Consider the following 26,990-nt stretch of genomic DNA (forward strand, 5'->3'; position numbering starts at 1 on the left):
AGCGGAGGCCGGGCAACCTGACCCGAAGGGTAATCTCACTCCAGGCCCCTGTGCTCTGGCCCCTTAACCAGAGCCCCCCTAAGTTTCCAGCCTCCTGATTCTCCTTCTCTTGAATTCACATTGCACTTATTGCTGTCATCTCCCTACATGGTGCCATGTGCTTTACAAATTTATGTTTTCTTTTCGGCCACCGAGGGAGTCTGGCTCTGGTGCAGGCGGGGCCCCGGACCCCACTGGGAGAGGAAGACGTGGGACCGAGACGCAGACCCTCCCCACAACACACACAGCACTTCACTCACGGTACAGAAGACAGCAGAGAGCCTCGGGGACACGAGGGCCTTCTGGTCACGAGTGCCACCGGGTCATCGGATGGAGATCCCCGTGGACAATAACCACCCTTGCCCCACTTTGCCATCGCGCACAGCCATCGATTCCAGGCGGCCCCCAGTGGGAAAGACGGAACAGCGGGTTTGGTGTGTGCCCTCTGCTGTATCAGGTCCGTCATGCTCTGCACCACAGCTGCTCTGGTCGTGCACCGTCAAGACCTCCGCTGCAATGAGTTTTATCTGCTGAGACTGTTTGCCTTCATGTAAAAAACGCAACCTACTTGTTTTAGATCTGTCTGAAAATTTTACATTATTTCAATTTTTGGTTCTTCGATCTGAGATTTAATTCATTTCCATCCACTATGGTGACAAGTCAGAAGAGTGGCTACCTCTTTTGGGGAGATTATGTTTGGAAAGATTTGTTTATTTATTTGAGAGAGAGTGATTGGGAGGAGGGGCAGAGGGAGATGTAGAGAGGGAATCTCCAGCAGACTCCCTGCTGAGTGCAGAGCCTGGTGAGAGGCTCGATCCCACATCCCAGAGCCCATGATCTGAGCTGAAACCCAGAGTCGGACACTCAACTGACTGAGCCACCCAGGCACCCTGGGGAGATTATTATTGATTGAAAAGGGGCAGAAGAGAGCTTTCTGGAATGATAGAAATGTTCCGTATCTTAATCTGGGTGGTTATATGGATGTATACATATGTAAAAATCCACGGATTTTTCAGTGAGTTTCATATTTGTACCGTTTGCTGCATGTGAAGCATACTTCAAAAAACCAGTTCGCATGAAGGAAATGAAGGAAAATAAATAAGCTCCAGGAGAATTCAAAAGTCGCTGTAAGAAGCATGACCATAAAACCTAGTAGAGGAAACTACAGGAAAGCTTTTCCGACTTGAGCTCTGTTGGTGCCGCGCCCAAAGCCTCCCAGACCCGTTTCACTGTTGGATGTGCCCCTTTCTGGCGGTTGTGCACTTGCTTCCAATGGCCCACCCCTGGGATTCCCTCTCCGAGGAGACCCCTCAGACAATAGCCAGAGCTGCTCTACCTGTAAGAGCAGGGAGCTGGGAGGCCCTCAGAAGGGGCCCCGTTCTGAAATCTCCGCTCCCTTTCCTCATATTGGGACAAAGTCTAAGTAGAAGTTATATTCCAGAGCTCCCCAGTGCGATCTTGCAGAAATCTTCCCCCTCACCTGGACTCTTCTCATTCTGCTACTTTTTTGTTTGTTTGTTTGTTTCCTTGGTGGGTTCCTGACGACTTCACGCCCGAGTCCTAGTTTATTTATGGTCACACCACTGCCCATTTGAGTTTTCCATTAGCAGTCCCCCATTTGGTCCTTATCTCACTTGTGAGAAGTTGACCCACTCAAGGAAAACAGATCCCACGCCGTGCTGCTGCCCATGGTCTAGTCATCTTCATATGCAACTGAACTGGAAGATCTTCTTGTCCATTCATGTCATGGAGCAGCTAAGGCTTCAGATAGGATGCAATGGACCAGGAATATGACCAATATAAGTTGGAAATTCCAGCCTTTGGTGATTGATTTCATTGGATGGAATCCACCAAAACTCAGTGAATGACTCTCCACCCAGTTATATGATTCACCCTTGGATACGTTCGTAATGAGAAGCTTCATTAAAAATATCAATGAGAGGGATCCCTGGGTGGTGCAGAGGTTTAGCGCCTGCCTTTGGCCCAGGGCGCGATCCTGGAGACCCGGGATCAAATCCCACATCGGGCTCCTGGTGCATGGAGCCTGCTTCTCCATCAGCCTGTGTCTCTGCCTCTCTCTCTCTCTCTCTCTCTCTCTCAATCTCTCTCTCTGTGACTATCATAAATAAATAAAAATTAAAAAAAAAGAAAGGGTATCTGTCCATTTAAAAAAATATATCAATGAGGAAGAACAAATAAATATTGTCAAGGCCACCGCACCCCCATTCCTATGCTGCTGCACAAGGAAGAATATTTTGGTGACTGAAGACTCCGATCCTTAACTCAGCATCGTGCCATGACTCTCTGGATATGCCATTCATCACTGAGGCTCATGGTAAATCCCTCTGGGAAATGTGCACTTCTGCTACTTTTCAAGTATCCGCGGCTGAGGCTTTGGCAAAGCCAACTGAAGAACGTTGAATTCTGGCAATGTGGTCACACGGTTGCAGAGATATCCCCCCTCCACTTGCTCCTCCAGAATCTAACCACTCCACACTGAGCGATGGAGTCCACATCGCCACCCCCAGAGCTGGCTGGAACTGGGCGGTGAGTGCCTTCGCCCAGAGAACACAGCAGGGGAGGCACCAGGAGGAGGCACCAGGTGTCCGAGGCTGGTCAGGCCACGTGGTCCAGCTTCTGCTTGGTGCACTCTTGGGACTTGCACCCTTGGAACCGAGCCAGCAGGCCATGAGGAAGCCTGCACCACAGGAAAAGGAACTGAGGCCCGAGGCCCGCAGGCTGTGACGGAGGCCTCTCGGAGGCGATTTCTGCAGCTACATTGAGCACACGTGAGCCTAACCCCCGGCGACTGCCCAGGTGGGAGATGCGTGTGCGAAGTCAGTTGTTGAATTCACTAAGTCTGGGGGCAGTTTGTGATGTGATCGCAGTTACTGCACCGCCGACCCAAGACGGGGGAGGCGGGAAACGACAGCAGTGGCTTTGTATGTTCTCTATTTGAGAAGGTCGTGAGCGGTGTGGAAGGGACACAGCAGTGGGAGAGCAACTGCATGTGCGCGGGCCTGTGGGGGGCCGGCCACGCAGGTAGGGAGGGCGAGGCCACGAGCTTTGGGAAGGCCTGCAGGAGGTGACCGGGAGGCCGGAGCTGCATGGGGCTGCGCGCTCAAGGCACCGAGAAGACTGCAGGCCGACTCCCCAAACCTGCAATGCTGAAGGCACAGCCAAGAAGCTCTCCTGGCCAATGTGACGACCTTTGCTCAGGTTCGGGATGAGCGTGGAGCCGGTTCAGGGCCGTGGGCCGAGGAGACCCATGGCTTGACTTCCATTTGAGACGCAAGGATCGCCGTAGCGTCCGGGTTGAGGAGAGGGCGTCGGAGGGTTAAGACTAGGGTCCGGGAGGGCAGGTGGCACAGGACTGCGCTCAGGCGACCGCCGGAAGGAGTGGCCTGGAGCAGGGCGGCACAGGTACAACGGTGAGGGCATTGTAGACGGTGTGCGTGGGAACAATCCGCTGAGACCTGGACGGGGGCCAGGAGGTGGCGAGTCCAGAATGATGCTTGGGTTTTCACCCAAGCAACTGGGAGAGCGAGGTCAGCATCCTGACCAGAAAGACTGGGTGGAAAAGGCTTCTAGGGGTCGGGAGGCGGAGACCCAGAACTTTTCAAAACCACCCAGAGCTGCCGTAGAGATCGAGAGACTGCGAAAGCTCAGACGTGTTTTGGGGTGCCTGGGAGGTGCGGTGCTAGGGCGGGCGGGTGGGGGCTGCGAGGTCAAGCTCAGTAGGCGCCGGATGTGGGAGTGTGAGGACACGCGTGTCGTGGATGGGACCAACCTGCGAGCCCGGCCCGGCCCTGACAGCCCCGAGCCCCCCACAAGCTCCCCTCGGGCCGAGAGCAGGGGCAGAGAGAGAAAGCCCCAAGCAGCCGGGGCCGGGGCCCTGGGACACTCAGGAGGGGGCAGTGGAGCGGGCAGGGCCCGGAGGGACCCCGAGAAGGCGGGGGGGCCTCCTGGCAAGGGAATGAGACCCCCCCCCGTTGCCCCCGGGAGGGAGGCGGTCAGGAAGCCGGGTTGCGGGGCGGTGTGGGGGACACTGATGGTCGAGGCACAGGAGGCCCTGAGCAGGGACTGCGCCTGGCAGCGGGATCCCAGAGACCCACACAGGAGAGGTCAAGGTGTGGCCTCAGGCTGGGGGCAGGTGGGGGGGTGAGGTGTCCTGGGAAAAGTGCGGGGCGTCCTGGGGCAGGTGCGGTGAAGGCGGGGGAGAGGTGTCTTGTCGGGGGCATCGGCCTCTGCACGAACAGGAGGCAGGGTCAGGGGGTGCAGGGTCTGGGATCGAGGGAGGGCGGTCATGGCCACCCTGAGGTCAGCAAAGTCTGGGGGTTGCCCTGCGAGGCCCACCCCCGGCACCCGCCCCCACCGCCACGGCCACCCTGGGCCTAGCACCCCTTGGCTGGGGTGCGGGGTCGTGTCCCCGCTGCTGCCCCACCTGCCCTCGTCTACCCTCTTCTCCCCACACCGGGCCTGGGGACCTAAGAGGACGTCGGGGGGACCTTGTCGGGCTCCGTGCCCGGCTCCCCACTGTCCTCGGGGCACCCACATCTCCCCGGGGGCGGCTGGGCAGCATCTCCGTTGGGCCGCACCTGCCTGCTTCCCACCCCCAGGCCTGCTAACGTCATGGGGGGCCGTGAGCCAGGCGGACCGGGGCAGAGAGTTCCCGCAGGAAAGAGCCCTGAGGGGGCCTGGGCCTGGCCTGTGGCAGACGGGGGAGGAGGCCAGTGTGGCCGGGTCACAGGGACCAGCTGAGAGGACGGGGAAGAGCCCAGTGTGGCCGGGTCACAGGGACCAGGTGGGAGGACGGGGAGGAGGCCGGAGTGGGCGGGTCACAGGGACCAGGTGGGAGGACGAGGAAGAGGCCAGAGGGGACGGGTCACAGGGACCAGGTGGGAGGTCGGGGAGGAGGCCAGAGGGGACGGGTCACAGGGACCAGGTGGGAAGACGGGAGGAGGCCAGTGTGGCTGGGTCACAGGGACCAGGTGGGAGGATGAGGAAGAGGCCACAGGGGACGAGTCACAGGGACCAGGTGGGAGGACGGGGAGGAGGCCAGAGTGGGCGGGTCACAGGGACCAGGTGGGAGGACCGGGAGGACCCCAGAGAAGATGCGGGGCAAAGGAGAGTCACATCCGACCTCGTAGGCCCCCGGCAGCCCAGGTGCTGCCCCGGAGGGACAGGGGAGCCCGGGGAGGGTCGGGGTGCGGGGGGCGGGCCCTGACGGTGTCGCCGCCGCCAGCAGCCTCCGCAGCCCCGTGGCCCGGCCTCGCTCTGGGCCGAGCTGGGTGGGAGGGAGGCCGGGACTGGGTGCTTTGGCCCCGGGCCCGGTGAGTGGCGGGCGCCCGTCCTGGGGGCCCTGGGCCGGAAGGCCGGATCCCGGGCGGCTGCTGCCGCGTGTCCCTGTCGCCCCCCCCCACGCCCTCTCCGCAGCCGGACCCCCGGAAGCCGCAGGGCCTCCTTCTCGGCCACAAGAGGCCGCAGCGCTTCTCGGGAGACTGGGACCCGCCGGCGTGTCCGGGAAGGGAAAGGGCAGCCGCGTCGTCGTGTGAACCGGCCGCCAGTCGGTGGCTCCTCGGCCCCACGGCGCAGGTGAGGAAAGTCGCAGAGGCCCGGTGCCCAGTATTGTCGTTGGCTGCAGCCGAAGGGGGCGTCTGGGTCCGGGTAACCCAATGGGGCGGGGCGAGGGCCCGTCGTCGTCAGGCGAGGCTGGATCCAGGACCTGGGCCTCGGCGCTGGGCTCCCCTCTCCCGCCTCCCCTCTGCCCCCAGAGGGTCCCGCGCTTGGCTGGGGTGGCCGATGGCCGCGGGAAAGCCGCGCTCTGATGGGCCAGGCCCGAGCCGCACGCCGCCCCTGGGACCAGAGGTCCCTCAACTCTCCCAGGGTCAGAGCTGCGGGCGGGAGGGAAACGGGGGCTTTCTGGGGGAAATGGGGATCCTGGTCGCAGGAGAAGGGCAATGGCTGCTGGGCGACCAAAGCACACACGTGCTGCACGGTGGTGACGGGCATGTCCTCGGATTCAAAATGCTTCCCCGACGCTTGAAAGAACGAGCCCGGGAAGGAGGACTCCTCAACCGACGGAACCCACGGTCACTGTGCACAACGGAACTATTTCTTCTTTTTTCTTTTAAGGTTTTCTTTACTTATTTCAGAGAGAGAGAGAGAGAGGCAGAGACCAGGAGAAGGAGAAGAGGGACGGGGACAAGCAGGCTCGGGGCAGGCCGGGGAGCCCGACGGGGCGCGGGGCCGATCCCAGGACGCCGAGGTCCCGAGCTGACCCGAAATCAGGAGCCGGGACGCTTAGCGGCCGGGGCCACCGGCTGCCCCGAAAATATACTTATTTCTCGTGCGATCCGTACCCGAGGAATGTGTCTCCATAACATGGGGCGCCCGGGGGGCTCAGCGGTTGGGCGTCGCCGTGGGCCCGGGGCGCGACCGGGGTCCCGGGATGGAGGCGCGCGTCGGGCCCTCGCGGGGAGCCCGCTTCTCCCTCTGCCGGTGTCCCTGCCGCTGTCTCTGTGTGTCCCTCAGGAATCAAGAAATAAAATGTCACACACGACATCCATGGACGGACGCGAAGCACCGAGCCACAGGCCCCCGATGGCCGCACCTGCTGACTGTCGGGAGAGAAGCCACCCCGAGCCCGAGGGTGCGTCCCGTGCGCGGCGGGCCCTGCGGCCTCCTGGGAAAGGCACAGCTTCGGGGGAGAAGTCGGGGTGGCCAGGGCCCGGGGCGGAGCCTTGCGACTCGGGAGACGGAAGGACGTCTGTGGTGGCGCATTGTCGTCCACGTCGGTCGCGGCGGCAGGCAGGGGACGGGATGTCTCCCCCGAAAGGCAGGGAGGGCCCCTGAAGGTGGAGGCCGCGGTGTAGGGGCCCCGCCTCAGTGCATCTGACTTGAACCCGCAAGGACGGGAACGGAGAGGAAGGGACGGCGACCCAGCCGGGTTCCAGGACGGAACCCGGGGCCGGCGAGGGGCCTTCAGGAGGACAGCCGTGCCGTCGTCAGCCCGCCTGCAGAGAGCCCGGGCCCCACAGCGAGGGGCCGGGAGGCGGCCGGGGACCCGGCTCTGAACTTGCCATCGGCAGCGAGGCGACCTTTAACCTCGGGGGGGGGGGGAACGTGCCTAAGTGAGTAAACGAGGGGCGCCTGGGCGGCTCAGCGGGTCCCCTGCGGGCCTTGGGCTCGGGTCATGATCCCGGGGGTCCCGGCTCAGCGGGGAGCCTGCTCCGCCCCTGTCCCTCCTCCGCACCCCGCTCCTCTGTGGCCCCGGCCGCCTCTCAGAAAAATCAACAGACCCTTTAAGAAACATAAGCGAGTAAAGCGAGTAGAATGTCCTAGAGCCGCTGGAGAGCAGGGGGGGAGTGTGGTCGGCAGTGGCCTTCGCAGCTGAGGTGCCACCTGTCCACGCGAAGCCGCTCCGTGTGCAGAGGATGGAAGGCGGAGGGAGAGGGGGGAGAGGGGGAGAGCAGGTGACCGAGACCTGGGGACGCGCCCCCGGTGGCAGCCCTCTGCTCCCGGGGCAGGCTCGTCCTTTCCCGGCCCCGCCGCCGCCACCGTGGCGGTGAGCGTCGCTGCTGTCCTTCCCGCGCCCGTGGGCCATCCAGGCTGCAAAGGCCGATTGCCTGCTCAGGCGCGTGAGGGGACCAGCGCCCGGACCGCCCCCAGGGGGCCCCTGAGTAGCAGGCTGTGACCGCAGCGGCTGGAAGCTGGTCCGGGGCAGCGCCCCGGGGGAGGCCGAGACTCGAGGCGCACCGGGCCGTGCCCCAGCTTGCGGTGTGGAGCGCGCGGGTGTGGCCGCGTGGAGCCTCCGTGACTTGGAGACGGAGCCGAGAGTGGGGGGCGCTGAGGGCCAGGGTGGAGCCCCTGGGGCGGAGAGCTGCAGGGGGGCCCCGGGGGAGCCCCGCCCGAGGCCGGGAAAGGACGGGGCCCCAGGCGAGGGTCACCGCCGCCCCACGCAGCACACGCCCCCCCCCCCCCCCCCCCCGCCCCCGGCCGTCCCCACCGGCCAGAACGGGAGACCTCACCCCGGGCGGGGCCGGGGGCGCATCAGGCCGGTCCGGGAAAGGGCCTGCCTCGGGGCGGTGCAAACCGGGTTCTGCCCTAAGAGCTGCTCTGGTGCCACTGATTCGCCTTTTTAACAAAAACCGTGTATCTGTTTATTGGAGGGGCCGGGCAGAGGGACAGAGACTCGTCAAAAAGCCGACTCCCTGCTGCGCAGGGAGAGGGGTGCGAGGCTGCAGCCCAGGGCCGCGACCTCGGCGGGAGCAGAAGGGAGGCGTCCGCTCAGGCGCCCCGGCCCGGTACCCCTAGGAGCAAGGCTCACGGGAACCCGTCTGCGTGCAGAGGAAGCACCGGAGCAAAGCTGGGGGGCGGGGGGGGGGGGGACGCAGCCGCAAAGGTGGAATCCTCAGTGCGGGGCTCGCAGGCGGTGACCTGCCCAGGCCCGGGGCGCCCCTGGCGGGGGCGTGGGGGGCATGGTGCTCAGGGCCAGGGGGCCAGGAAATCCCCAAGTCGGGCGTGCGGTTGTTCCCCACGTTCCCAGCGCGCCGTTTCCTCGGGCAGGCGGCCAGCCTGGTGGGACGTGGGGAGAGCAGCCTAGCGGCGGGAGGGCGTGTTTCCGGAGGGCAAGCGTGCGCCGCGGACCGTGGACCGCGGACCGAGCGGCTCAAGACCAGGCAGGGGACCAACGCGGTGAACGCACCTCCTGGGTGCGGCGCGAGGACGCGAGCGTTCCCGCAGAGACCCCGGCCGCGAACCGCCTGGCGTCAGCGCCCGCAACGGGAGACCCGGAGCGCGACGGCGCTGGCGCTCTAAGGGCCCCTCGGGGCCCCCTGCGAGATCCCGGAGACCCGGGGTCGAGTCCCGAGTCGGGCTCCCCGCATGGGGCCTGCCTCTCCCGCCGCCTGTGGCCTTGCCGCTCTGCTTTTCAGGAAGCAGGAAATAAAGTCTTTAAAGAGCCCGTCCAGCTGTCGCCCGCCCGGTATATGGTGCGGTACCCGCACGGTGGGGGCGGGGGGGGGGGGGGAACCGGGAGAGCACTCCGGGACCCCGACAGCATTCAGTCCTGGACGTGGGGCTGCAGTTTCCCTTCCCCAGGCTGTCGCCAAGAACCTTGTGCTGGCGGCACGGGGCTCCCAGAACCTCCCGCCCCAGGGAGAGCAACGGCGAGGAAGCCTGGAGGCGCGGGAGCCGAGAAAAGAACCTCAGACCCGAAACAGTGAACTCGGCTTTATTTTCTGCAGCAACCAACAAGCAGGGCCCGCTCCCCCGAGGCCAGGGAAAGAACTAAGAACTCGAGGGCACCAGGAGGCACCCGGGGCCCGCTGCGGGGGAAAAACGTGGGGCTCTGATAGCGGGTCGGCAACGACGGCAGGTACCGACGACGGCCCGAGCCGCGCCTGCGGGGGCGGGGGGCGCGGCTTTAGGTGTCGGTTCTCTTTCCCCGGCCCAGGCTTCGCATTGGCGGGGACCCAAAGCCTCGAATGTTTCGCATCACCAGGGACAGCTGGTCCAGGAAGGCGTTCACGGAAATGCGGAAGAAGACCGGGTCCTCGGCAGTCCATCTACTGCAGGGCGGGCAAAGGAACAGGGGGGTTGGGGGTGAGCAGGGCCTCCGTGGGGGCCTGGGGAGACACAGACCGCCCGGCACCCGCGCCCCTCCCGTCCTTCCCCCGCCCAGCCCGTGCGCCCCTCCTCGTCCCCCCCCACCCCCCGCCCCCCGCCCCGGGATCCCCGCTCCTCCCCGTACCCCGCGCCCCGCCTCCGACCGCCGCTCCCCGCCTCGCAGCACTCACATGGCCAGGGCGCTGCCGTTCACCGTCAGCTCCTTCTGAACTAGTCCTCGGGGACGCTGGACATACGGTGCGAGGGACCTGCGCGCCATCTCCGCCTCCAGTGGTGTCCGGAAGGGCACCGTCAGCTTGCTGGGGGCGCGGTTAAGGCACCGTCCGCTGCTCAATCTCCGGGGGCCCGAGGCCTGCTCAGCCCTCGAGGCAGAGGGTCGCCCAGGCCGCCCCTGTCTCCTCCCAGGCCCCAAGCGGGCCCGTCCCCTCCCAGGCCCCAAGCAGCCCCGTCCCCTCCCAGGCCCCAAGCGGCCCGGTCCCCTCCTAGGCCCCAAGCGCCTCGTCCCCTGCTAGGCCCCAAGCGCCTCGTCCCCTGCTAGGCCCCAAGCGACCCCGTCCCCTGCTAGGCCCCAAGCGACCCCGTCCCCTCCTAGGCCCCAACCGCCTCGTCCCCTGCTAGGCCCCAAGCGACTCCGTCCCCTCCTAGGCCCCAAGCGCCCCCGTCCCCTCCTAGGCCCCAACCGCCCCCGTCCCCTCCTAGGCCCCAACCGCCCCCGTCCCCTCCGAGGCCCCAACCGCCCCCGTCCCCTCCGAGGCCCCAACCGCCCCCGTCCCCTCCTAGGCCCCAACCTTGGCCCCTCAGGTCGCCTCTCCAGGCCGTTGGCCCCGCTGCCCCTCCCGCCCCCCAGGGCGGCCGCCACGCCCCCAACCGACCCCGCCGCCGCCCGCGCCCAGGGCCCCCTCCGCGGAAAAGATACAACTCCAGCAATCGGCTCGGGGCGAACATGACCTCGGGCGGCACGTCCCCAAGGGGCCCCGCGGGCTGCGGGGCAACCTCGGCCTGGGGAGGGGCCCTGACCGCCTCGCCCTCCGCTCCCTCGGGGCGCGGGCCACCCTCGCCTTCACGGCTGCCCGCGCCGCCCTCCGCCCCGCCTGCCGCGCCGCCCTCGCCGTCCCCTGGGGCCTGCATGGCCGCCGCCGCCACTTACGCCCGCCTGCCCAGAGCCCCGCGCGAGGCCGCCCGCACTCCTCCTCGACGGCTCCGCCTCGCTCGCCCGCCCGCCCGCTCGCGAAGCCCCGCCCCTCGGCGCGCAAGGCCGCTGCGGGCACGCACGGCGCCTGCGCACACGCCGCCCGCACGTCGCTGCTTCCCGCCAAGCCCGCGGGGTGGGGGGGGCGCAGATGCCCGGATGGAACGCGTGGCCCGCGTCCCGAAGCGGCCGAGGCTACCTCAGGAGGCCCCGCCTCTCGCCAGCTGACGTCACCCGCGCTCCCTGGGGCGCCTGCGCCGAGCCTGGCAGGAGCGGGGGGCGGGGGGGTGGTAGGGACGGGGGGGGGCTAGGGAGGCGGCTGGCACGTGACTCCGACCCGCCCAGCCCGCGCATGCGCCGCCGCCCCGCCTGGCCCCAGCCCGCTGATCACCTGCGCCGGGTCCTGGAGCATCTGGAGGCGGTCGGACAGGTACCCCCGACCCCCCCCCCGTCCAGGCCCTGCCCGTCCCCCTGCCCCACCCCCGTGGGTCACCTGCGCGCCGCGGGGCTGCTGCTGCTGCCCGAGCCGAGCACACAGCCTCCCCGGGAGGAGCCGAGGCCTCGAGGAGGACGGCGCGGCCGCCGGCCGGCCTCCCGCTGGACCTCCGAGCCCCCGGCCTGGTCCCCTGGCCATCCCGCCGGGCCGGGGGCCCCTCTGAGCCGCCCGCCCCCCGCAGATCGTGTACTTCACCGCTACCTTCCCCTACGTGGTCCTCGTCGTGCTGCTGGTGCGCGGAGTGCTGCTGCCCGGCGCCCTGGATGGCATCATCTACCATCTCAAGCCCGACTGGTCCAAGCTGGGGTCCCCGCTCGCAGGTGAGGGCACGTGCGCGCAACGGGAGGAGGGCGCGGCCGGGCCGCACAGCCCCTCGCACCCCTTCTCCGGCCTGTCTCCAGCTGTGGGCAGCCGCTCCGACCCGGGTTACCTTCCAGCCCGGCAGCGGTGCGTTGCGAGCACGGGGTGGGAGTTTCCGAAGAGAAGGATGGATCGTGCGCTGACGCCGTATCGCCTGCCGTGAGCCAGAACGCTGGGTCCTCCTCGGAGGCCGGCGACCGCCTCCTGTCCCTCTCCAGCCCGGGTTTATGCCTCGTGGAGGCTCTCAGCGGCGCTGACCAACTTTGCACGAAAAGGCAAGTCGGTCTCAGGACACACGGAGGGCGCCTGGGCGGCTCGGTTGAGCACCTGCCGTGGGGGCTCACGTCATGCTCGCGGGGGTTGCGATCCAGCCCCACGTGGGGTTCCCTGCTCACCACGGAGCCTGCCTCTCCCTCTCCCTCGGCAGCCCCTCCCGCTTGTGCGCTCGCTCGCTCGCGCTCTCCCCCTCTCTCTCTCTGTGTCAACTTGGCAAGTTAATCTTGGGGAAAAAAATTAAAGACACCTGCAACACGGAATGAGTACACAGGGACAGTCTAAAGCTGGAAACGTCGAGCATGCTCAAATTCCCTCTTTAAATCCCCGAGAAGTACACTCGACCCTTGCACAACAGAGCCGCCACCCCGCACCACAGAAGAATGCGTGTGACCCTCGACTCCCTCGAAACCTTACTACCAACAGGCTACCGGTGAGTGCGTGCCTCGCCGACAGCATAAACAGCTGAGTGACAGGCCTGCTGCGGGGTATGTATGCCACAGACTGCCTTCTGCCCAGGAGGTGAGCGGGGGAAGGGAAATGTGAATAAAACCAGAAACAGGAGAAAAAAACCTTAGTCCTAGGCTGTGTTTGTTGAAAACTTCAGCACAGGAGTGGGCCCCTCAGATTCAAACCTGTTTTGTTCAAGGGTCAAGTACAGGGAGGTTGATAACGGGAGCTCAGTGCTTTATAGACGCGCAGCGTCTTCGTCGAGGCCGTCGTCTGTAACTAGATCGTAATTGTGATCCTGACCTGCAGCCTCTCTACTTTGCTGATCGTCTTTCTCTTCTCCTCCTTGCTTTTCTTGCTTCTGGGACCTGTGTGACTCAACATGAAAATAATACGCCGGGCTTCCCTGGGTGGCTCAGCGGTTCGCCGCCTGCCTTCGGCCCGGGGCGTGGTCCTCGAGTCCCAGGATCGAGTCCCGCATCGGGCTCCCTGCATGGGGCCTGCTTCTCCCTCTGCCTGCGTCTCTGCCTGCGTCTCTGCCTGCTTCTCCCTCTGCCTGCGTCTCTGCCTGCGTCTCTGCCTCTCTCTGTGTGTGTCTCTCATGAATAAATAAATAAATTCATTTAGAAAATGAATAAATAAATGTAGAAACATAAGCATTTAGAGAAAAGTACAATGTGATCAATGTGAATGGTTGTGGAAAGGGAAGGAGGGACACTTGATGCCCATCGTGGGAATAAAGACACTGTCCAGAGCTGCACTGTCCTATATGGTGGCCGCTGGTCATCTGTGACTATTTACCTGTAATTAATTGAAATCAAAAATTGCTTTCCTTAACGACACTCGTGTGGTGTCGAGTGCTTAATAGCCATGTGTGGCTAGCGGCTTCTGGATCTCACAGAACATTTCCATCATCACAGGAAGTTCTCTTGTGCCGGGTGGTATGCATAAGACGGGACTACGTGGGTTATGTAAAGCTACAGTATTTTTTCAAAGATGTTCATTTTGTTGACACAGACACACACACAGAGTGCGCACAAGCAGGGGGAGCAGCAGGCAGAGGGAGAGGGAGCAGCAGGCCCCCACCAAACAAAGACCTGGGAGCACGGAGCCTGCTTCTCTCTCTGCCTCTACCATTCGGTGCTGTGATGAATAAATACATAATACCCTTAAAAATATACAAAGTGAAAGCCACCCTGTCATCTGGAAAATTTTAAATACCGCCTTAAACGTCGATTCAAAGAATATATCCAGGAGAAAACTTGAGAGTATCTAGAAAATGACAAGGATAACACAATGGCTTCAAAGACCTGTCGGGCTCCCTGCTTCGGGCCTGCTCCTCCCTCTGCCTGTGTCTCAGCCTCTCTCTCTGTCTCTCATGAATAAATAAATAAAATCTTTCCAAAAAAGCCCAGGAAAAACATGTATATAGCCTTACCTACTTGTGTGAATGAGCCAGAAAATATGAAAATGAATAAAGTATCCACTGCAAATCATGAGGACACAGGCCAGAAATAAGCCAAAGAATAACTAGGGAAGGAAACATGCAATAAAAATGCAGGAGTCAGTTAATCAGGAAAATAACACAACTGATAAATTTGAGAAGTGGTACGATTTCACTTGTATGTGGAATGTAAAAAAAACGAAATAAAGCACAAACACTTAGGATACAGAGAACGATCTGGTGCTTCACAGACCACCAGCGAGTGGGAGGACAAGTAAAATAGGGGAAGGAGATTAAGAGGTACAAAACTTCCAGTTTTAAAATAAATAAGACCCAGGGATGCAATGTACACCATAGGGAATGTACTCAATTATATACTTTTTAAATATTTTATTTATTTATTCATGATAGACATAGAGAGAGAGAGAGAGGCAGAGACACAGGCAGAGGGAGCAGCCGGCTCCATGCACCGGGAGCCCGACGTGGGACTCGACCCGGGGGCTCCATGATCGGGCCCTGAGCCAAAGGCAGGCGCCGAACCGCTGAGCCACCCAGGGATCCCAGTCAGTTGTATCTTAACAACTTTGCGTGGTGACAGGTGGTAGCTAGACCCATCCTGGTGGTCGCCTCCTACGTATAAAACTGTTGAATCCCTGTGCCGTGCATCGGAAACTAACACAGTACTGTACGTCAGCTACGCCTCGATAAAAAAATAAAACGTGACCAAGAGGGATTGACTGGGGAGTGTAAGGATGGTTCCGTGTTAGAAAATCTGTGGAAATCATACACCATTTTAATCGATCTAAAGTGAAGAACCACGTGATCATTTCTCCACAGACGTTACAGAAGCCTCCAACAAGATCGAATGTCCTTTTTGCTTTATAAAAAGGAAAAAAACATTGATATAGTCAGACGAGGGGAATTCTTACTTTACATTACGTATTTCTACCAACAGTTCAGAATCCAAAGAGCAGGAGGAGCATCTCCATTGAAGTCTGGAGCAAAACACACATACTGCGTATGACCACTATGATTCCACGCGATTATCGTGTCAAGTAGAAAATTAAACCAGGCACGGAAAAAAGACGTAAGTAGAAATATCTAACAGAAGGAGGTACAGTAATCATCATTTCAGGATGCTATGACTGCCTGCCTGACAACACACGGTGATCCTACTGGAGAACATTACAAATAAGAGCACTCAGCAAAGTGGCCCCGTGGAAGTACAAAGCTAAGAGCCTCCCTAAATAAAGCGGTAACTAGTAAGGGTCAGCAGGGCCCCGTGTCCCGGGACGGTAAAGCCCATGACACACTCCGGAATGAACTCACCACGAAAACGTGCAGGAGAAACTCTTTGGGAACTTACTAAGGGAGCCAGGAAAAAAAAAAAAAAAAGGGACAAAATAATTTCCATCCGTTTTACTGAACCCAGTCCTATCCCACATATGATCGTTGGGCCGTGTATAGTCAGTAAGAGTATTAACGAGGTATTTTGCATTCCAGTCACGGTGTTTTCCTAATTCCGCGTGCACTTGACACCTACACCCTCCCCCCGTTGAGTGTGCTCAACAGCCACTTGGGGTTCGGGATACCCCGTGGGGCAGTGCCGCTGTGGGGGTGCGGCGACCGCAGACCCGGTGCTGCGGGGCGGCCCAGTGTACGTTCCTCTGTGACGGTGACATCGTCTGTCACTACGACCATGTGTGTATTTGTAGAACACAAAGCACACGTGCGCGAGTTTATCCCAGAGGCTTTGCGACGGGTCCCTCAGCACGAAGGCTCTAGGATCTTGGCCAGTGTGGGTGGGAAGGTGTATGGGTCGACCTCCTCCCCCGGGGTCGGACCTCCCCGTACCGCCCTGCTGTCTGCATCGGGGAAAGTGGTAGTTTCTTTCGATGCACGTTTCTTTATTAACCGCCCTGAGTTTTTTCATAGTTGACTAACAAGTCATTCTGTTCCTCCCTCTCTGAGAATTGTCTTGTCATCCTTTTGGTTCGCTTTGTTTTTGTATCCTCATGGCTTGGATATTTGAACCCTTTATAATGAGCTTTTACAATTAATAGGATATTAGTGTTTTGTTATACAGATGGCAGATGTTTCTTCAATTGCCTCTTTATTCATAGGTCGGTACGCACCAGGTTTGACGTGTGATCCCTTCCGTTGCCTGTTTGATGCAGAGGTTTCCCTTCGTCTTGAGTGTGTATTGTCAATAGAATATCTTTAAAAAGTTTCCTGTCTTATATTTACCTCTTCTTATCCGCCTAAGAATAATTTTGCTGTGAAAAGCTGACAGGATTTTTGCTTTTTTCCCCAGCATCACGTGTTAGATGACACCTGCCTGCTGATTTGGTCTTCTGGACGAGGTATGTTTGTGAACCTTCTATTGTTTCCTGAATTGTAATCTGTATGTCGATTTGTCCCTCAAAGCCTCTCTGTTTAAGTCATTTTACTTTTGTAAAAAAAGATTTTATGTATTTACCTATGAGAGACACAGAGAGAGGCAGAGACACAGGCAGAGGGAGAAGCAGGCTCCGTGTGGGGAGCCCGATGTGGGACTTGATCTCAGGACCCTGGGATCACGACCTCAGCCGAAGGCAGACGCTCCTCCCCTGACCACCGAGGTGCCCCATAGTATTTCTTTTTTTTAAAGATTTTATTTATTTATTTGAGAGACAGCACGAGCGGCAGGAGAGGCAGAGGGAGAGGCAGTCACACACACACATACACACCTGCTGAGCAGGTAGTCCAACATGGGCCTGATCCCCAGACTCCAGGACCACAAGTCAAGCCGAAGGCAGAAGCTTCACCGACTGAGCCCCCCAGGCACCCTTGTATCACTTATTTTGATGAATTTTGGGTATGTTCCTCTTAGTACCAGGATTCAGTTGATTCGTCAGAATTTTCTAGAAAGACAGTCACATTTACAAATAATGATACTTTTTGACCCTTCCTTTCCTATACTGATAACTGCTACCTCTCTGTGCTGCTTTCCTCTTGGCTAGCATTTTGACACACTGTTAAATGACCCTTGTGGTAGCGGGGACCCCTGTCTTATTCCTGATCTTACTAGGATGCCTCTAGTGCTTCAACATGTACAAAGTTGCCCAGATTATTTTAAAAGGGGTGTCCTGATCACTTTAAAATTTTTTCTCGGGGATCCCTGAGTGGCTCAGCGGTTTGGCGCCGCCTTCAGCCCAGGGAGTGATCCTGGAGACCCGTAATCGAATCCCGCATCGGGCTCCCTGCAGGGAGCCTGCTTCTCCCTCTGCCTGTGTCTCTGCCTCTCTCTCTCTCCTCTCTCTCTCTCTCTCTCTCTGTCTCTCATGAATAAAGAAATAAGAATCCTAACAAAGTAAAATTAAAATTTTTCTCTTTGTGTACCACCTTGCACTCAGGCTTTGGTATGGCGGTGGTAGTGCTGACCTTCTAGGTCGCGTTGAGAAGCTTTTTTTTTATCATCTGCAACTGTTTAAATAGCAGAGGAACAATTGTTTGCTTAAAGGGTTGATGGAATGAGCTGCACCTACCGCCTTCTGGCAAAGCGGATCTTTGATTCTATTTCATCTTTCTTTTCGAGGAGTCAATTTGGTTTTCTCTCCTCGAGTGAAACCTCTGTTTCACTCTTTTTGGGAAAACTGTCCATCGCCTTTTAATTTTATGACAGTGTCATAAAACCATACGGAGCATTTTTGTGGATTTTAACATTTTCCTCCATATATATATTATATATATAAAGTATTATTATTATTTTTTAAATGTCATATCTTTTTTTAACTTTTTTTTTTAATTTTTTTTTTATTTATTTATGATAGGCACACAGTGAGAGAGAGAGAGGCAGAGACACAGGCAGAGGGAGAAGCAGGCTCCATGCACCGGGAGCCCGATGTGGGATTCGATCCCGGGTCTCCAGGATCGCGCCCTGGGCCAAAGGCAGGCGCCAAACCGCTGCGCCACCCAGGGATCCCCTAAAGTATTATTTTTATGTAGAGAGAGCGCATGTGAACAGCGAGAAGTGCGGAAGAGGAGGGAGAGAGCATCTCGAGCAGACTCTCAGAAGCACGGGGCCCAGTGCAGGGGTCGATCCCATGACCCCGAGATCAGGACCCCGGCCGAAACCAAGAGTTGGACACCCAAATGACTAAGCCATCCAGGCGCCCCTCCTCCATTTATTTAAGTCTGTTGTTAGGTATTCTTATCGATAAGCTTTGTGCAGTGGCAGATCGTAGCCAATGAGGTTTATTCAAGGTGCGATTATTGCTAAAAAGGTATTATCATTCATAATGTTGTCTATTTGTGTTTTCCTTTTTTTTTATATCTATACCGTGGGTCTTTTTTTTTTTTTTTTTAAAATATATCCATGAGAGACACACAGAGAGAGAGGAAGCAGAGGCGGAGGGAGAAGCAGGCTTCATGCAAGCAGCCCGATGAGGGACTCGATCCCACCACCCTGGATCACGCCCTGAGCCACAGGCAGATGCTCAACCGCTGACCCGCCCGGGCGGCCCTAAGGTGACTAATCCTGATGAATGTTCCATGCGAGCTTGAAAAGACTGTGTGCTCTGCTGTTGCTGTACAAAGTAGCTTCTGCATGTCATTTAGAGTTGATTGACGTTGCTGTTGGATTTAACTATGTCCTCACTAGTTTTCTGCCTCCTGGATCTGCCCATTTCTGATAGGTGGGTGATGAAGTCCCCAAGTACCCTAGTCCATTTCAGCTGGTATAACAAACACACCGGAGACAGGGTAGCTTACAAACAACAAGCATTTATTTCCCACAGTTCTAGACGCTGGCCAAGTTTACAGTCCAGCCGCTGAAAATGTGGGGTCTGGTGAACTCCCACCTCCTGGTTCATAGCTGGCTGTCTTTTTGCTGTGTCTCCCATGGTGAAAGAGGACAAAGGAGCTCTCTGGGGCCTCCTTTGTAAGGGCACTAATGCCATTCTTGAGGGCTCTCCCCTCGTGATTTAATCACCTCCCCAAAGCCCCACTTCCAAATATTATCACGTTGGGGATTATATTTCACCATACAAGGTTTAGGGGGACACACACACCCAGCAATAGCACCACCTGTAATAGCGAAGCCATCTGTTTCTCCTTGCAATTCTATCAGCTCTGGCCGCATGTATTTTGACACTCTGTGGGTAGGTACGTACACATTAAACGTCATGACGGCTTTTTTTGTGAAATGACCCCTTTATCATTATGTGATACTTCTCTTTATTCCTTATAATTTCCCTGATACGAAATTAATGTAGCCACTCCAGCTACCTTTCGATGAGCGTTAGCCTGCTATAACTTTCTCCACCCCGTTAGCGTTTGTCTACACGTCTTTATATTTAGAATTAGTTTCTTGTCGACAACACAGTTGGATTTCAGGTTTTAGCCATTCTGACGATCTCTGTCTTTTCACTGGTGTAGTTAGACTATTGATGTTTGAAGGGATTATTCGTGTAGTTGCAATAATACTTAACCATGTTTGTTACTGCTTTCTACTGGTTACCTTTACTCTCTGTTCATAATTTTGTCTTCCAGTCCTTTTCTCTCTTTTGTGGTTTTATCTTTTTACATGATTCTACTTTCCTTTCTTAGCATAGTAATAATGTTGTTATTAATCTTTAGTTTTGTTTCCCTAGAGTTTTCCATATACACTTGCAACTGTTCCAAGTCTGCTTGCTTGCTTTCTTTCTTTCTTTTTTTTTAAGATTTTGTTTATTCATCAGAGACCCAGAGGCAGCACACAGGCAGAAGGAGAAGCAGGCTCCCTGCAGGGAGCCTCACGCGGGACTCGCTTCCAGGACTCCGGGGTCATGATCTGAGCCAAAGGCAGGTCGATGCTCAAGCACTGAGACACCCAGGCCTCCCTGCAAGTCCGCTTTCAAATAACACAGTATCCCTTCGCTGGTAGTGTAAGTACTTTAGAAGAAAGTAATTCTAATTCCTGCCTCCCATCTCTTGCCTCCGTGGTGTTATGCATGTCACATATACATAAGCTAGAATCGTCAAATGTACTATTGCCGGTAAGATTCTGAACACACATCTGTTAGGGTAATTAAAAATAAGGAAAAGTTTTTCGGGGACACCTGGGTGGTTCAGCGGCTGAGCGTCTGCCTTTGGCTAGGGTGGTGATCCCGGGGTCCTAGGATCGAGTCCCGCATCGGGCCCCCCGAGGGGAGCCTGCTTTCCCTCTGCCTGTGTCTCTGCCTCTCTCTGTGTGTCTCTCGTGAATAAATAAAATCTTTAAAAAAGAGCTTTGAAATATCTTTTAAAAAAAAGAAAAGTTTTTATTGTCCCTTCACTTATCCTTCTCTCAATGCTCTTCCTTTCTGTATGTTGATCTGAGTTTCTGACCATTTTCCTTCTCTCTGAAGAACTTTTAACATCTCTTGCAAGGGTACGTTTACTGGTTCACTCAACTTTTCTTTGTCCGAGAAAGTATTTCCTTTCAGTTTTGAAGGACACTTTTGTAGGATATAGAATTCTAGATTGGTGGGGGGTTTTGCCCCTGAATACTTTAAATATTTCAGTCTACTTTCTCTTTATTTCTCTGGTTTTGAGGAGAAGTTGGATGTAATTCTTATTTTTTACTCCTCTATAGAGAAGTTGTATTGTTCTCTGGCTTCTTTATTGACGTTTTCTTTATCTTTCTCTGCAGTTTAAATATGTTATGCCTAGATACAATGTTTTGGGGGATTATCCTACTTGATATTTTCTGAGCTTCCTGAATCTGTGGTTTGGCATCTCACATGAATTTTGGAAAATTATCAGTTATTATTGCTTCAGATATTTCTTTGGTTCCTTCTCTCTTGACTCCTCTGGCACTCCCATTAGAAATATGTTACACTTTTTGTGACTGTCCCACAGTCCGTGGATATCGGGTTCTATGTTTTATACGTCTTGTCTCTTTCCTTGTTCAGTTTTGAAGGTTTTCACTGCATATATTTCAACTCAAGGGATTCGGGCAGCCAGGGTGGCTCAGCGGTTTAGCGCTGCCGTCGGTCCAGGGCGTGATCCTGGGGTCCCGGATCGAGTCCCAAGTCGGGCTCCCTGCGTGGAGCCTGCTCCTCCCTCTGCCTGTGTCTCTGCCTCTCTCTGTGTGTGTCTCTCATGAGTAAATAAATAAAATCTTTTAAAAATAAATAAACTAAGGAGATTCTTTCCTCAGCAATGTCCAGCCTACTACTGAGCCCATCAAATACGTTCTTCATTTCTATTACAGTGGTTTCTATCTCTAGCATTTTCTTTTACTCTTGCTTAGATTTTCCATCTCTTTGCTCACTTTACCCATTTGTTCCTGCACATTGTACACTTTTCCGCTAGAGCCTTGAGCATATTAATCATGGTCATTTTGTTAGTCTGACAATCCCACCATTTCTCTTCTATCTGAATCTGATTCTGATACTTGCTGTGCCTCTTCAAACTGTTTTATGCCCTTTAGCACACCTTCTAAGTTTTTCTTGGTAGTTGGACGTGCTTTACTGGGTAAACGGAACTGTTGTAAATAGGCCTTTAGTGATGCGAGCGGGGTCAGGGAAGCATTCTGTAATAATATGATGAGGCCCGTCTCTGGTGAGCCTGTGACCTGGGGCTGCAGACTTCATGCCTGCATCTCAGTCCTCCCGCTTTTAGGTGGGTCAGGATTGGCTGCAGAGGGCTGGAGTTGTGTATTTCCCTTCCCCAGGCAGTTAGGCTCTGATAAAACCCCAGCAGGTCAGGCTGTGGCCAGATAGTTTCTCTGGCGAGCAGACTTTAGGATGAGAATGGTCTGGTATATGTCACGATGGGTACCTTTTCCATTCCCCTGCTAGAAGCACGAGAGGCTGTTTCTTCAGTATGCACTGTAAGGACTTGGTAGAGTTCCTTAAGGTGAAGCTCACAATAATGAGGGGCCGCCCTATGCCTGGGTCGCCCTCAGACCTGTCCCCACTGAGCCTCCAGCAATCGGTCAACTACAATTCAAGGTTTCCCACCCTGTCACTGGTTCTCATAGAGGTGTCTGCTTGTGGGTCAGTTGTGATGCTCTCTCTCTCTCTAAAAGATTGTACTTCTTGGGAGAGAGAGAGAGAGAGATAGTAAAAGAGAGCATGAGTGGTGTGGCAGGGTGGAGGAAGAGGCAGGCTCCCCACCAAGCAGGGAGCCCAATGCAGGGCTTGATCCCGGGACACTGGGATCGTGACCCAAGCCGAAGGCAGAGACTTCACCAACTGAGCCACCCAGGCGCTCCAGTTGTGATTCTCTTTATCTGTCTCTTCCATTTGGGGTGCAGCGATTTGCCCCGTAACCCCGGTTCTCTGACACTTCTAGCAAGGGTTTTTGATTTTGTTTGTTCGGCTTTTGGCTGATTGTTGGGACAGAGTGACAACTTCCAATCTCTTATATGCTGAACTAGAACCTGGAAGTCCATTTTCTTTCTTTCTCTTTTTACATCTGGTTTCTCTTAGCTGCTTATGCAACAAATATCCACCCTAGATTTTTTCCAATACGAACAACCTCATCATCTATTCATTTCTCCCAGTTTCTTTGTAGCTTCTTCCATGGAAAGAGAAAGATGTTCCCCTTGACTAGAGTAGAATGCTTATAGTAAAAGAAGGGAATGCCCGAAAGACTCTTGAGATGATTAGGATCCTTGGGCTGTTTTGTTTTCCACTTAGGGGAGAGTGTCTGTGTCTTCCTCAGCCACATCTTGTCATTTTCAGGGCATTTGGAGAAAATGACTGAAACATCTGTGTGAAGCTTCTGGCGGTCCTCTCGGCATCACTGGGCTCTTAGCTCCTCTGCCCATGATAATTATTTTTCCTCAAGATCTTGGAAAACATCCTGTATCTATCCAGGTCTAAATCATCCTGGAATATTCTCTGTGTTAGTGTAAACATACAACACAACAGCATGTTCTCACTACATTTAGCATTGGTAGGCATTTTGATGGGTCTACTAGCTATTCTCTGGTCATTAGGGTCCTTTTTCAGCAGGTTCCTGGTTACTTTTTCATGTTGTTCCAGATAAACGTTAGAATTATGTACATTTCAAAAGAATATCCCGGGCAGCCCGGGTGGCTCCATGGCTTAGCTCGGCCATCGGCCCAGGGTGTGATCCTGGAGACCTGGGATGGAGTCCCATGTCGGGCTCCCTGCATGGAGCCTACTTCTCCCTCTGCCTGTGTCTCTGCCTCTCTCTCTCTCTCTCTCTCTAAGAAAGAAAAGAAAGAAAGAAAGAAAGAAAGAAAGAAAGAAAGAAAGAGAGAGAGAGAGAGAGAAAGAAAGAAAGAAAGAAAGAAAGAAAGAAAGAAAGAAAGAAAGAAAGAAAGAAAGAAAGAAAGAATTCTAAACACAATATCCCAGTGGCACTTCAGCGGCTCTGTCTTAGGCCTCAGGTCATGACCTCAGGGTCCCGGATTGAGCCCCAAATCAGGCTCCCTGCTCAGCAGGGAGTAGGCTTCTCCTTCTCCGTCTGCTCCTCCCCTCTGATTGTGTTCTCTCTCTATATATCTCTCAAATAAATAAAGTCTTCTGTTAAGAAATAGAATATCCTGGAGAAAGTTAGGACCAATTTCATGATACTAATAGTCTGCATGTCAAAATATCACTCCAGAAGCAAAAAAAAAAAAAAAAAAAAAGAGAGAGAGAGAGAGAGAGAGAGAGAGAGAAAGAGAGAGAAATAACAAACAGGAAAAACACTTTTGCAATGTATGTCACTTCCAAAGAGCTAACATCCCTAACATATAAAAAAAATCTGCTAAATATTGATAGGAAATAAAAGAAAAATGGGCAAAGGGATATTAGCAGATGGTTCACAGAAAAGGAAATGCAAATGGTCCTTAAACATATAAAACAGTGGGCAGCCCGGGTGGCTCAGCGGTTTAGCGCCGCCTTCAGCCTGGGGTGTGATCCTGGAGGCCCGGGGTTGAGTCCCATGTCGGGCTTCCTGCATGGAGCCTGCTTCTCCCTCTGCCTGTGTCTCTGCCTCTGTGTGTGTGTGTGTGTGTCTCATGAATAAATAAATAAAATCTATTAAAAAAACATAAAAAAGTGTTCAGGCTGAATCATAACAGAAATATAAAGCTGGGATCCCTGAGTGGCTCAGCCGTTTAGCGTCTGCCTTCGGCCTGGGGATGTATACCTGGGGTCCCGGGATCGAGTACCACATCGGGCTCCCTGCATGGAGCCTGCTTCTCCCTCTGCCTGTGTCTCTGCCTCTCTTGCTGTCTCTCTGTGTCTCTCATGAGTAAATAAATAAAATCTTTTAGAAAAAGAAATATAAATCTAAAATACATGGAGATACCAGTTCTCACCTACTGGATTGCCAAAAATCAAAAGTCTTGACAGTTTACTGCGGTGGCAAGACTGTGGAGATAGAGGCACTTTCACACATTGTGGGCATGCAAAGGCACTACATCTGTGGAGGAGTGTGTAGCAGTATTTGTTGAATCTAACGTAGGATATTATCCCTTTGGCTAACAGGAATAGTCTTCTTTACGTGTATTGTTGTCTGTCGCTGCATAGCAAATTACTCCAAACTTTAGTAGCTTAAAGGAACAGACATCTGTTGTTTCTGAGAGTCAGGGTTCCAGGAGTGGCATAGCCGGGGTAGTTTTAGCACAGGGTCTTTCGTGAGGTCACAGTGAAGTTGTTGGTCAGTGCTACAGTCACCTGAGGGCTGGGCTGGTCTAGCAAATCTGCTTCCGAAGCGGCTCACAGAAGCCACTCACATGGTTGTTGGCTGGCGGCTTCAGTTTCCTACCACCTGGATCTCATCTCCTGAGGAGCTTCCCTGGTGAGAGTTAGCTAGGAGAAAGCAAGTGAAGCTGGAGAGCCTTTTATGATCCACCTGCCAAATTTCCACCCGGTCACTTCTTCTGTACTGTGGGTCTTTTCAAAGAACCAGCACTTGGTTCCACTGGCCCATTCTACATGGGTTCAGAATGCTTACTGCTTTTATTGTTGTTAGTTTTTCCCCCTTCTTTGTTTTGCATGTGTTGACGCTGCTGTTTTCCTACTTTCTTGAGTTAAATGCTTGGTTCATATATTTTCAATATTTCCTATGAATGAAATATTGAAGCTTGTCATTTGGCTAGTGACTATTACTTTGACCAGCTCTTTGACCAGCATTTTTTATCTAGTGGCAGAGCTGAAGCAGATGTTGATGCAGGACAGCTTGGCTATGAAGAATTCGTGGCGGGTGAGGAGGTTGGTGTTTGGAAGAACTGATGACCAGCATGATGAGGAGATTCCTCACCGTGGTGACCAGGTACGTTGATAAGAACAGGCTGAGGAGGAAGGCCTGATGCTCTGGCACTTCTGACAGTCCCATGAAGAGGAATTCGGAGATGATGGTGGGGTTGCCTCTCGCCATGGCTTCTGGTTTCTGTAAATATATGTCGGAAGTACATCTGTCAATAAGAGCAGAGGCAATCTGGGAAGGCATGCACAGCAACCTTCACCATTAGCTGAAAGGAAAGTTTGTGACGCTTTTGGAGAGATTCCCAACCTGGGGTAGTGAGGGCAAAAGAGAGCGAGGGCTGTACAGTCAGCAAGGGTTTGTGGGGGCTGGTGAAGCTCTCTTTGTAATTTCTCGCATTGCCAGGAGCAAAGAACCATGCAGAGAAGAAGACAGAGAGAACAAAAGGAGCCCTGGGTGGCTCAGTTGGTCAAGTCTCCGATTCTTGGTTTTGATTCAGGTCATGATCTCAGGGTCCTGAGATCGAGCCCCAAGTGGGGCTCCACGCTCAGCTCAGAGTCTGTTGGATATTCTCTCTCTCCCTCTGCCCCTCTGGCTAATGATGTCTCTCTTTCTAAAATAAATAGGTCTTTTTTAAAGGCTATTTATTTATTTGACAGCACACACTGGAGGGGGAGTGGGAGAGGGCGAAGCAGGCTCCCAGCAGAGCAGGGAGCCAGATACAGGGCTCAATCCCAGGACCCCAGGATCATGACCTGAGCTGAAGGCAGACACCACCAATGAGCCACTCAGGTGCACCTCAAATAAATTTTTTTTTTTTTTAAGTAAGGGCAAGGATATAAGGAGAGGCAGCAAGAGCAGTGGAATTGACACTAATTGGATCCCACTTTGCTTTTTCTTCATCTCCGTAGGGTTCTGTGGGGTGACCACTAAAGATAAAAGGGTATATGTGTGTGTGCCTGTGTGTGCACGCATATACCTAGACATAGACGTTTATATTCATATGGATGTATTCATAGAAAGATGCCTAGAAGAATATTCACCAAAATGTTAATTAACCAACAGTAGTTATCTCTAGGATGTTGAGATATTTAACTTGTGTGTGTGTGTGTGTTTGTTTGTTTTTAACAAAAAACAGCTCAGTTTTCTAAACTGTGTTCCCTGGATGTTAACAAGTGATTCAAGAAGTTTCTGTGATATTTGAAGCCCGAGTGTCATTGGGAGCTCATGCTTGAAGCCTTGTCAGACAAAAGGGCTTATCTGGGAAGTTATGTCCTCATGTCTCTGTCTCTCTCGAGTTCACGCCATGGGATCCACAAAGTTATGTGTCCATGTGGCGCGACTCCACCACACAGGCAAATCTATGCCCTTAAATCGGATGCATGTGAAATGGGAAAACATAATAAAATGTGATTTTAAGATATTGGCTCGTGAAAGCACCTGGGTGACTCACCAGTTGAGTGTCTCCCCTCGGCTCAAGGCATGATCCTGGGGTCCTGGGATTGAGTCCCGACTTGGGTTTTTATGATCTACCTGCCAAATTTCTACCCCGTCACTTCTTCCATATGGTTTATGTGAGAAACAAATTACTAAGTACTGCCCATCAAGGGGAGGAAAATGAAGCCTTGTTTTTCGTATAGGGAGGACTACAAAGAATTTACAAACGTATTTTTAGAGAATCACAACATATTTTTGTTGAGCACGTTTCTGTTGAGTGTATGGTTGGGCCTTGCAATGGAGAGGGGTGAAGCGGTGGCCGTCCAGGCTGTGTGGGGGGGCCATCCAGCAGGATGATACAGGTCCGTTGCGTGTCCCCCGTCCGGATTCCCCAAGGAGGAACACAGAAAACGGACGCAACACTCCGCCAGGGCCGTTTCGTGTCCCTTTACACAGCCGTTTTGCCGGGCAGGGGTGCGCAGGCAGCTGGCGGGGGGGGG

The 26,990-nt window shown here is 55.0% G+C and overlaps 2 protein-coding genes and 1 long non-coding RNA gene across 5 annotated transcripts; 2 read left to right on the forward strand and 1 right to left on the reverse strand.

Moving 5' to 3' along the window:
- Positions 1-9,258: 9,258 nt before the first annotated feature.
- Positions 9,259-10,810, reverse strand: LOC112668349 (EKC/KEOPS complex subunit LAGE3-like). The gene is made up of 3 exons (XM_025460544.2): positions 10,586-10,810; positions 9,840-9,968; positions 9,259-9,611 (listed from the first exon to the last, which is right to left on the reverse strand). The coding sequence occupies exons 1-3, from the start codon at positions 10,795-10,797 to the stop codon at positions 9,467-9,469; spliced, it is 486 nt and encodes a 161-aa protein (XP_025316329.1). The 5' UTR covers positions 10,798-10,810; the 3' UTR covers positions 9,259-9,466.
- A 377-nt stretch (positions 10,811-11,187) lies between these two features.
- On the forward strand, positions 11,188-14,292 carry LOC125754616 (sodium- and chloride-dependent creatine transporter 1-like). Its single transcript, XM_049107345.1, has 3 exons — positions 11,188-11,288; positions 11,536-11,674; positions 11,792-14,292. The coding sequence occupies exons 1-3, from the start codon at positions 11,211-11,213 to the stop codon at positions 11,875-11,877; spliced, it is 303 nt and encodes a 100-aa protein (XP_048963302.1). The 5' UTR covers positions 11,188-11,210; the 3' UTR covers positions 11,878-14,292.
- Positions 14,293-17,192: 2,900 nt separating this feature from the next.
- On the forward strand, positions 17,193-26,476 carry LOC125754617 (uncharacterized). 3 transcript variants are annotated; one of them, XR_007409325.1, is made up of 4 exons: positions 17,193-18,390; positions 19,584-19,787; positions 24,995-25,122; positions 26,192-26,476. It is a non-coding gene; the product is annotated as an uncharacterized LOC125754617 (long non-coding RNA). The 3 variants fall into 3 exon arrangements; XR_007409326.1 differs by having other exon boundaries at positions 24,995-26,476; XR_007409327.1 differs by having other exon boundaries at positions 19,602-19,787; positions 24,995-26,476.
- The last annotated feature ends 514 nt before the right edge of the window (positions 26,477-26,990 follow it).

Source organism: Canis lupus, chromosome X (genome assembly GCF_003254725.2).
Source record: "Canis lupus dingo isolate Sandy chromosome X, ASM325472v2, whole genome shotgun sequence".
Lineage (NCBI taxonomy): Eukaryota > Metazoa > Chordata > Mammalia > Carnivora > Canidae > Canis > Canis lupus.